The sequence below is a fragment of the Sebastes fasciatus genome, chromosome 15 (assembly GCF_043250625.1).
Source record: "Sebastes fasciatus isolate fSebFas1 chromosome 15, fSebFas1.pri, whole genome shotgun sequence".
In the NCBI taxonomy this organism is placed as follows: Eukaryota; Metazoa; Chordata; class Actinopteri; order Perciformes; family Sebastidae; genus Sebastes; species Sebastes fasciatus.
This window is the reverse complement of record NC_133809.1, coordinates 27,366,556-27,376,482: the sequence shown is the minus strand read 5'-3', so window position 1 is coordinate 27,376,482 and position 9,927 is coordinate 27,366,556. Positions and strand designations below refer to the sequence as shown.

At 44.2% G+C, this 9,927-nt stretch overlaps 1 protein-coding gene across 1 annotated transcript; it reads left to right on the top strand.

Moving 5' to 3' along the window:
* The first annotated feature begins 818 nt into the window (after positions 1 to 818).
* LOC141784065 (scavenger receptor cysteine-rich type 1 protein M130-like) lies at positions 819 to 9,649 on the top strand. The gene is made up of 10 exons (XM_074661744.1): positions 819 to 1,105; positions 1,962 to 2,276; positions 2,370 to 2,654; positions 3,637 to 3,951; positions 4,045 to 4,329; positions 5,134 to 5,448; positions 5,542 to 5,832; positions 8,808 to 9,137; positions 9,324 to 9,406; positions 9,530 to 9,649. The coding sequence occupies exons 2-10, from the start codon at positions 2,159 to 2,161 to the stop codon at positions 9,647 to 9,649; spliced, it is 2,142 nt and encodes a 713-aa protein (XP_074517845.1). The 5' UTR covers positions 819 to 1,105; positions 1,962 to 2,158.
* The last annotated feature ends 278 nt before the right edge of the window (positions 9,650 to 9,927 follow it).

The window sequence follows — 9,927 nt, the reverse complement described above, 5'->3', positions numbered from 1 at the left end:
GTTGAAAAATCACACAAAATACCAGTTTTACAGTGTTATTTTGTGCACAATTTATTTTTGAAATTGGCAACTTTCTGAGAAATAAAAAGGCAGCTAGCCATAAATAGCAAATTATTTATATAACAGGCAGCATTTTAATTTTTTGTATAAGTTGAACTTGTTATTTTTGAATCACAGAGAATTGAGAAATACTAAACACTTTTTAGTATAATGTATTTATTTGCAAGTTTAGCATGAATAAATGTTTCCTTTTGCCTTTGTGTTTACATTCTTTGATATACCTTTTTTCAAATATGAAAGCTCCATAATCGTATACACACTTTATTCTGCTTTCATGACATAATTTACCACACCGCCTTTATTAGTGCACAGCGGACTGGAGTAGATCCTGAAAGTAGCACCGCTATGTACTGAATCAAGAATCGATTTTGAATCGAGAATCAATTTTGAATCGAATCGTGACCCCAAGAATCGAAATGGAATCATAAAATACTGAAAGATTCACCCCGATATAGTACTGCATACTGCTGACTAAATGAACGATTACGTTTGCAGATTGTAAACACTGAAGTATACTCAAGCAAGACGTATCATATGACTGACAGCCGGTCTCAAGGCACCCCGCCAGCGGCTCCGTCAAATCTCCAAAAATGTACGCAAAACAATAAATAATTGTGTTTTTCCACAGGACTCCAAGCTGAAGAAAATCACAACTCAACAGGTAAATAAAAAAAGAGAAATAAAGAAATAAAGTCAAGTCTCAGTTTAATCTTTTCTTAAATTCACTTCTTTTCCTGATGACTCTCTTGTTTCTGTTCAGAGTCTGTCAGGTTGGTGGGAGGAGACAGTCGCTGTGCAGGAACACTGGAGGTGAAACATCAGGGAGACTGGAGACCAGTGGGTGACTCCTACTGGACCCTGAAGGAAGCAGCTTTTGCTTGTAAAGACCTGGACTGTGGCTCTGCTGTTTCTGTAGAATACAGAAAGGAGTCCTCAAAAAGATCTGTGTGGAAGATCAGCTCGGACTGTCTTCAGTCTGGATCTGCTCTGAGGGAGTGTGCAACATCAGATTTCTCTTCCTCCATCCTGGATCTCACCTGTTCAGGTAAGCCCATCAGTGACATCATCAGTGACATCATCTATGACAGTAATGTACCCAAAATGACACACACATGCACCAGCTAGAATCACAGCAGACTGTCTCAGCAGCCATGATGGAGTCTGTTGATCTGCTGTCTCAGTAAATCAGGTGCTGAATGCACCAAGATATATATCTGTATATATGAAACATACATGTCTGCTGCTTCAGGAGTCCCCTGGGCCGACCAGCAACCAGCCTGACTCCTTCTTCATCTTGACAGCTTTCTTAGCCACTGGTTTCAACCAGCTGGTTCTTTGGTTTCCACCATAACAGGCACCAGTGACCTACTGGCCACAACTTTGAGCAGCTCAGCTCAGCCGGGGGCTGGTCAGTATCTCATCACCCACGTGGTGTCCTTCACCCTGGGAGACTCTTCAAATGAAGAGAGTCCAGCCCCTATCCTTTTTAGATTTTAGGGATCGTTTTCTGAAAAGATTTTTATTCTAGCTTACAGATCTTCTCAGAAAAATAAGAAAGAATGAAAACATCTCTGTGTGGAGAGCAAAGATTGTGGAGCAGCTGAGCAGAAGGAACAGAAGAGAGAAATGTGCAGATGATGATGTTGTGTTATTGTTTGAAAACACATTAAAAATGTTCAACAATGGATAACAATAGTTAGAGTGTATTAAATGTAAATGTGATGGTAAAACTGCTGCAGTCTGTGGTGTTATAAAGATGTGTTCTGTTGTTAATGATGAACTCATGTTGGAACTGTTCTGAGTCCAGTTGGAATCACTGAATTGTTGTTTCATGACATCTTTTTTATTTAGTGTTTGGTGTCTTTTATCTCTCTCCATTTTATCTTCTATCATCTCTCCAGACTCTGTCAGGCTGGTGAATGGGACTAGTCTGTGCTCAGGCAGACTGGAGGTGAAGTCCAACCACTCTAACCAGTGGTGGTCCTCAGTGTGTGAAGCTGACTTTGACCAGCAGGATGCAGAGGTGGTCTGTAGGGAGCTTGGCTGTGGGGCTCCTTCAGTCCTCCAGGGGGTGACTTATGGAGAAGTGGAGGATCCAATGTGGACCAAAGAGTTCCAGTGTGGAGGAACTGAGTCTGCTCTCCTGGACTGTAGAAGCTCAGGCTCAGATAGAAACACCTGCTCACCTGGCAAAGCTGTTGGACTCACCTGCTCAGGTAGAAGAGGAGCTGCAGCTCTGATCTGGTTCATTTCTGTTCTAATGAAACTCACTTTATTCTTTTACTGATGACTCTCTTGTTTCTGTTCAGAGTCCGTCAGGTTGGTGGGAGGAGACAGTCGCTGTGCAGGAACACTGGAGGTGAAACATCAGGGAGACTGGAGACCAGTGAGGGACGATAACTGGACCCTGAAGGAAGCAGCTTTTGCTTGTAAAGAGTTGGACTGTGGCTCTGCTGTTTCTGTAGAACAGAGAAAGGAGTCCTCAGCAAGATCTGTGTGGAAGATCAGGTTTGAATGTGTTCGGTCTGGATCTGCTCTGAGGGAGTGTGCAACATCAGGCTCCTCTTCCTCCATCCTGGATCTCACCTGCTCAGGTAAGCCCATCAGTGACATCATCTGTGACATCATCTATGACAGTAATGTACCAACAATGACACACACATGCACCAGCTAGAATGGCAGCAGACTGTCTCAGCAGCCATGATGGAGTCTGATGAGTTGCTGCCTCAGTAAATCTGGTGCTGAAAGCATCAAGATTTTTATTCTCTCCCTGGTTTCCCATCCATCCCCCTGCCTCTCCTATTGACCCTCTTCTAGAGTCTGACCCTTAAAGGCTATAACTGATAAGTTAAGATCAACCTGGTCTCAGGAAATAGGTGAGGGCAAAGATGATTTGACCTGGGAGGCTATCCTGGTAAGGTCCACCACTCTTCTATTTGTACCAGGCACGGGCTGATTCAGTGCAAAATGATCCACAGGGCACACTGGAACAGGTGATTGCCCAGAGTCAACCCAGATATTGATCCAACATGTATCCGCTGCCACAGAGACCCTGCAAATCTTATTCATATGTTTTGGTCCTGTCCCTCCCTAACTACATATTAGGAATGTGTATATAATACACTCTTTCAGGTGGCTCTATCCCTCTTGAGCCGTCACCTGACGCTTCTTTATTCAACGTCAAACTATTAGTGCAGCGTTTTGAAATGCCGCTCCAAATTGTCTTTCTTTCGTAAAGCCATGCTCACATTGCAGATAAGACAGACCGAGTTAGAATATGAGGAAACAAAAAAATAATCCTTCTCCCAGTCTGAATAAAAATTATATGTTTTTGATCTTTTGGCTTTTGATATTTGTGTTTTGAGCTAACTTAGCTAATCAATGGCATGAACCGCTCTAAACCTCTCCAGTTAGTCACTGTCAATGAGCAGTGAAAAGATGTGTCCTGATGATGAACTGATGTTGGAACTGTTCTGAGTCCAGTTGGAATCACTGAATTGTTGTTTCATGACATCTTTTTATTTTGTTTCTGGTGTCTTTTATCTCTCTCTATTTTATCTTCTATCATCTCTCCAGACTCTGTCAGGCTGGTGAATGGGACTAATCCGTGCTCAGGCAGACTGGAGGTGAAGTCAAACCACTCTAACCAGTGGTGGTCCTCAGTGTGTGAAGCTGACTTTGACCAGCAGGATGCAGAGGTGGTCTGTAGGGAGCTTGGCTGTGGGGCTCCTTCAGTCCTCCAGGGGGCGCTCTATGGAGAAGTGGAGGATCCAATGTGGACCAAAGAGTTCCAGTGTGGAGGAACTGAGTCTGCTCTCCTGGACTGTAGAAGCTCAGGCTCAGATAGAAACACCTGCTCACCTGGCAAAGCTGTTGGACTCACCTGCTCAGGTAGAAGAGGAGCTGCAGCTCTGATCTGGTTCATTTCTGTTCTAATGAAACTCACTTTATTCTTTTACTGATGACTCTCTTGTTTCTGTTCAGAGCCTGTCAGGTTGGTGGGAGGAGACAGACGCTGTGCAGGAACACTGGAGGTGAAACGTCAGGGTGACTGGAGACCAGTGGGTGACTCTGACTGGACCCTGAAGGAAGCAGCTTTTGCTTGTAAAGACCTGGACTGTGGCTCTGCTGTTTCTGTAGAAAAGAGAAAGGAGTCCTCAGAAAGATCTGTGTGGATGATCAGGTCTGACTGTGTTCGGTCTGGATCTGCTCTGAGGGAGTGTGCAACATCATATACTTCTTCCTCCATCCTGGATCTCACCTGCTCAGGTAAGCCCATCAGTGACATCATCTGTGACATCATCTATGACAATAATGTACCCACAATGACACACACATGCTCCAGCTAGAATGGCAGCAGACTGTCTCAGCAGCCATGATGGAGTCTGATGAGTTGCTGCCTCAGTAAATCAGCTGCTGAATGCACCAAGATTTGTATTCTCTCCCTGGTTTCCCATCCATCCCCCTGCCTCTCCTATTGACCCTCTTCTAGAGTCTGACCCTTAAAGGCTATAACTGATAAGTTAAGATCAGCCTGGTCTCAGGAAATAGGTGAGGGCAAAGATGATTTGACCTGGGAGGCTATCCTGGTAAGGTCCACCACTCTTCTATTTGTGCCAGACACGGGCTGATTCAGTGCAAAATGATCCACAGGGCACACTGGAACAGGTGATTGCCCAGAGTCAACCCAGATATTGATCCAACATGTATCCGCTGCCACAGAGAACCTACAAATCTAATTCATGTGTTTTGGTCCTGTCCCTCCCTAACTACATATTGGGAGTGTGTACATAATACACTCTTTCAGGTGGCTCTATCCCTCTTGAGCCGTCACCTGACGCTTCTTTATTCAACGTCAAACTATTAGTGCAGCGTTTTGAAATGGCGCTCCAAATTGACTCTCCAGTTAGTCACTGTTAATGAGCAGTGAAAAGATGTGTCCTGATGATGAACTGATGTTGGAACTGTTCTGAGTCCAGTTGGAATCACTGAATTGTTGTTTCATGACATCTTTTTTATTTTGTGTCTGGTGTCTTTTATCTCTCTCTATTTTATCTTCTATCATCTCTCCAGACTCTGTCAGGCTGGTGGATGGGTCTAGTCTGTGCTCAGGCAGACTGGAGGTGAAGTCAAACCACTCTAACCAGTGGTGGTCCTCAGTGTGTGAAGCTGACTTTGACCAGCAGGATGCAGAGGTGGTCTGTAGGGAGCTTGGCTGTGGGGCTCCTTCAGTCCTCCAGGGGGTGACTTATGGAGAAGTGGAGGATCCAATGTGGACCAAAGAGTTCCAGTGTGGAGGAACTGAGTCTGCTCTCCTGGACTGTAGAAGCTCAGGCTCAGATAGAAACACCTGCTCACCTGGCAAAGCTGTTGGTCTCACCTGCTCAGGTAGAAGAGGAGCTGCAGCTCTGATCTGGTTCATTTCTGTTCTAATGAAACTCACTTTATTCTTTTACTGATGACTCTCTTGTTTCTGTTCAGAGTCTGTCAGGTTGGTGGGAGGAGACAGTCGCTGTGCAGGAACACTGGAGGTGAAACATCAGGGAGACTGGAGACCAGTGAGGGACTTTGAGCCTCACAGGATCCTGTGGGAAGCAAATGTTGCCTGCAAAGCGTTGGACTGTGGCTCTGTTGTTTCTGTAGAACAGAGAAAGGAGTCCTCAGTAAGATCTGTGTGGAGGATCAGACCCTACTGTGTTCGGTCTGGATCTTCTCTGAGGGAGTGTGTAACATCAGATTCCTCTAACTCCATCCTGAATCTCACCTGCTCAGGTAAGCCCATCAGTGACATCATCTGTGACATCATCTATGACAGTAATGTACCCACAATGACACACACATGCACCAGCTAGAATCGCAGCAGACTATGATCTATGACAGTAATGTTTCCAGTATGTTCCTTCCTCCGTCACAGTGACAGTCGGTGGTTTCCATTGGACTGAACTGTAAAGTTATCCAGGACAATAACATCCTAAAGTGTAGAAAAGTGTATGGCAAACCGTTTTAACATTTAGTAGCTCAGCTTGATTATCCAGAATTAGCATTAGAGATATCTACAACTACATTTTGACTAGTCATAATTACATTGTGACTAGTCAAAACAACAGTTAGAGATGTCTGTAATTCAGTTCTGTCTATCCTAAATAACCGTTACAGATATCTCAAACCTCATTATGACTAGTAAGAACTGTTGTGCATGATGTTGCTCATCAAGGTTCAGGCTCACGATATCGGCCCAACAAAGCATCTGAACAGTGTCAGCAGAAGCTTTTGCTAACTTGGATAGTTCGGTAAAGTGTGACAGATATTCACAGATTCAAACTTCCCGGATCAATAACTCATAAGAGAAACATAGTTAAAACACAAACAATGTCTCTTTCTAACCGTAGTAAGGTAGACAACAAACTACCTCATTTTAATCACAACGAGCCGTCCTCTGAGCTGGACACATAATATTGGTCTCTATGGCCCTGTTCAGACCTGGTATTAACATGCGTCCTCAGTGATCGCATCACAAGTGGACAGCTTTAAGTACGTCTGTTCACACCTGGCATTAGAATGCGTCTCCACATGCGTCTTCAGTGGCCACTTGTGATCCGATCTCACTTCCCCGCCTCATATATTTTAATAAAATACAGTTGTACTGACAGGATACAGTAGAGCACAGAGGCTGTTTCCATGCTGACAAGCGCCCGAGTCTGCCTGTTTATTCACCTGAGGGGTGCAGTGATCCCGCGGATCCCAGCGGGACATCAGATCAATAAGCGGTCCTTAATGTGGCCCAGGACACATTCGCGTACACACTGCTAAAAGAATGTGGCCACATGTGGCCCAGACCACCTCTGAATGTGGTCTGAAAGATCCGATCTCAATGCGTCCTCAATGCGTCTTGAGTGTGTTCAGACCTGTACTTAGAGCTGTCCACTTGTGATCCGATCACTGAGGACGCATGTTAATACCAGGTCTGAACAGGGCCTATGTGCAGCCGGCTGTGAGACGAGTGGTCAGGGACCGCTGTGGATCAGATCGTTAGAAAATGACTTGAAATAGAAAGAGCTCATCATCAAGGAATCTGTGGCCAACAAGAGCTTTGTTCACTAGAGAGTTGTGGTAGAAATTTACAGCGTATTGTAGATTTATTGTCTCCAGACACACTTTATAAACCCATACGGCTGCAGTGCAGCGCCATAGCATGTTTGAATAGCTTCACCTCCCGTCCCATCCCTCCCCCCTTCTGACGTAATTATAGATATCTGCAACGTCATTTCACCTCATCAAAAATTCTAGATATCTGTAATTACATTTAGACTAACTAACTCCAGTTAGAGAAATCTACAACGTCATTCTGACTAGTCAACATTTAATTTTAGATATCTAAAAAGGACAATGTAGATATCTACAATTGAGAGGAATTAAAGATATCTTGAACTGTAATTATGACTAGTCATAGTTAAATTGTAGATATCTGAAACTGGAATTACGACAAGTCATAATTCAGTTGTGGATATCTGTAATGAGAAGCCCCATACACATGAATGGAAAGTAGTTTGAATCGTACTAGTCAAAATGTAATTACAGATATCTAGAATTAGAGTTATGACTAGGCAAAACAACGTTGCAGATATCACTAATGAATCTCCTGTCTAGCTGTTAAATGTTAAAACAGCTTGCCATAGAAGTGGGCTTGTTTCTGAAAACTTCAAACTCTCCACAGACTGCTGAGCTTCACCTGACAGGACACACCTGTCTGTCTGTAGGCCTTTCCCATTTCACAGTTTGTTCATCCTCGATCCCTTTCCTCGCCTCCTCTCCTCGCGTCTTAGTCCCGCCCACAAGAGATGTGAGCTGAAGAGGAAGAGACTCGAGGAGAGAGGAGTTGAGGCAACAGGCTTTTAACAAAATGAGACATCCTCGCCTCGGAGCCGTCATTTTAAAGCCACATCAATTAAATATGACGTGTGGCACATTGTCACGCCTCTTTGATACATCACAGGTGTCTCTGTTCGCACTTCTATTTCATTAATTTGCGTGTTATTTTAACTAAATTCACAAATCCAAATTCTTCATGACCATGTCAGACAATATATTTCCTCTATATCTGAATGTACAAACAAAAACGCTGTTAAAACATATAAACCACTGAAAGCTTTACAAGATATTATATAACTTTGATTTGTTTAATCTTTTTTATTACAACCTTTAGTCCCCCTGGTGTGTTTGTAATTGTAGACTCGAGCTGTATACACAAGTGTTTTAAACTTGATAACGGGTGCCAAGAAGACTTACGCAAAGTACACACACAGATGTATCGTCGCTATTAGCTCCTTCGGCAAGCCTCCTCACTCCTCAAGATGCAGTTTAGGAATTGGGATGTCCTTCAAGATGGAGCGCTGAGATTGATTTCAGGATCACAAGCCGGAGCATCGAGGATCGAGGAGACGAGGAGACGAGGAGACGAGGAGGCACAAAATCAGGTCCATTTTGTTGAACGGAGGATCAACAAAACATAGAAAAACGTTTAAACGGAAATGGTTGTGCATTGAACACTCTGTTGTGCTACGCAAATGCACTGCCTTTATAGTATGACAGGGTTTCTGCACGTCGCTGCTGATTGGGTAACACCTCTGACACACCCACCATTTAGAAGAAACACGCCGTTCAACCCGGAAACCGTAGCAAACCAGAGCACACTGTTTTCAGACTGAACGTGCCCCAGCTCTCAGCCAATCATCTCTCTGTGTTTACAGATCTGCTGCTTCAGCCCAACATCTCTGGGTCCTCCTCCGTGGACGGGGTCTCCGAGGCCCAGCAGCAGGGGTTTCACGTGTTCAGGGACTTCACCTTCAACATCAGCTGCTCCACCCAGCCACAGTACCCAGGAGGCTCCTTCCAGCTCACCTTCACCTCCTCCACCTTATCACTCACCTACACCAAGCCAGCTGTCAATCACTCCGCCCACTTCCTGTTTCCTGCTGCAGAGCCCGCCCACCAAGGAAGCTACAGCTGTGTTTATCACGTCTATGTTTTTTCTCATGACTTCTTCTCTGAGAGCCGTCTGATCTCTCTCACTGTCGCAGGTAAGCTGACTGTCTCATTTCATAAGAACTTTACTTCATTTTGTACTTAAGGAATTTTCTTATTTCGTAAGAATTTTACTTTTGAAGAAGTGATTTTAGATTTCAGGTCACTACAGTTTGTGTTTAATGGGAGATGTTGGACTCATGATGTGATGTGATGTGATGACTGTCCATGTGTTTGATCAGATCTAAGGCCTCTTATCATCAGAGCGGTCGTCCTGCCGCTGATTCTGCTGTTGGCGAACATTGGCCTTTACTTCTACTATAAGGTACTGACACACGTCTGTTGTTCAGACCACTGACTGACATGAAGCACTCAGTCTGTGTTTATTGAAGTGAAGAGAGAGGAGTGATGCAGTAAGTCACATCTGTGTGCTGTCATGTGTCTCCAGGCCACCAGAAGGCAGAAGCCGGGCAGACGGGAGAACACTGAGCCGGTTTATTATAACCTGGGTGTTCCTGCAGCTGAAGGAGGGCCGACTGAAGAGGAAGGAGCTCAGGGAGCAGAGTAGCACCTCCAAGGAGCTCATCTCACATCCAGATGGATTTATAACACACAACCCACCAACAGCTCATTTTATATGAATGTTCCCTTTAAACAAGAAGGCTGGATTTATTCAATACATTATATACTATATTTGTCTTACTCTCAACATGAAAACCAACAATGTGTTAGTCTTTTCATACTTTCTGACTTCCTGTCAGAACGTATGTAGCCCATTGGTTCCTACCGAAGATGTAAATCTCTAAAAACACCTCACAAACATAGAGTGTCATTGAAAACTAGACT

Excerpts from the sequence above, each read along its gene's own strand:
- LOC141784065 (XM_074661744.1), top strand. The coding sequence starts at position 2,159 with ATGTGGACCAAAGAGTTCCAGTGTGGAGGAACTGAGTCTGCTCTCCTG. Across the intron at positions 3,952-4,044 it reads TGTTGGACTCACCTGCTCAG|AGCCTGTCAGGTTGGTGGGA; the intron begins GTAGAAGAGGAG and ends GTTTCTGTTCAG. Across the intron at positions 9,407-9,529 it reads GCCTTTACTTCTACTATAAG|GCCACCAGAAGGCAGAAGCC; the intron begins GTACTGACACAC and ends ATGTGTCTCCAG.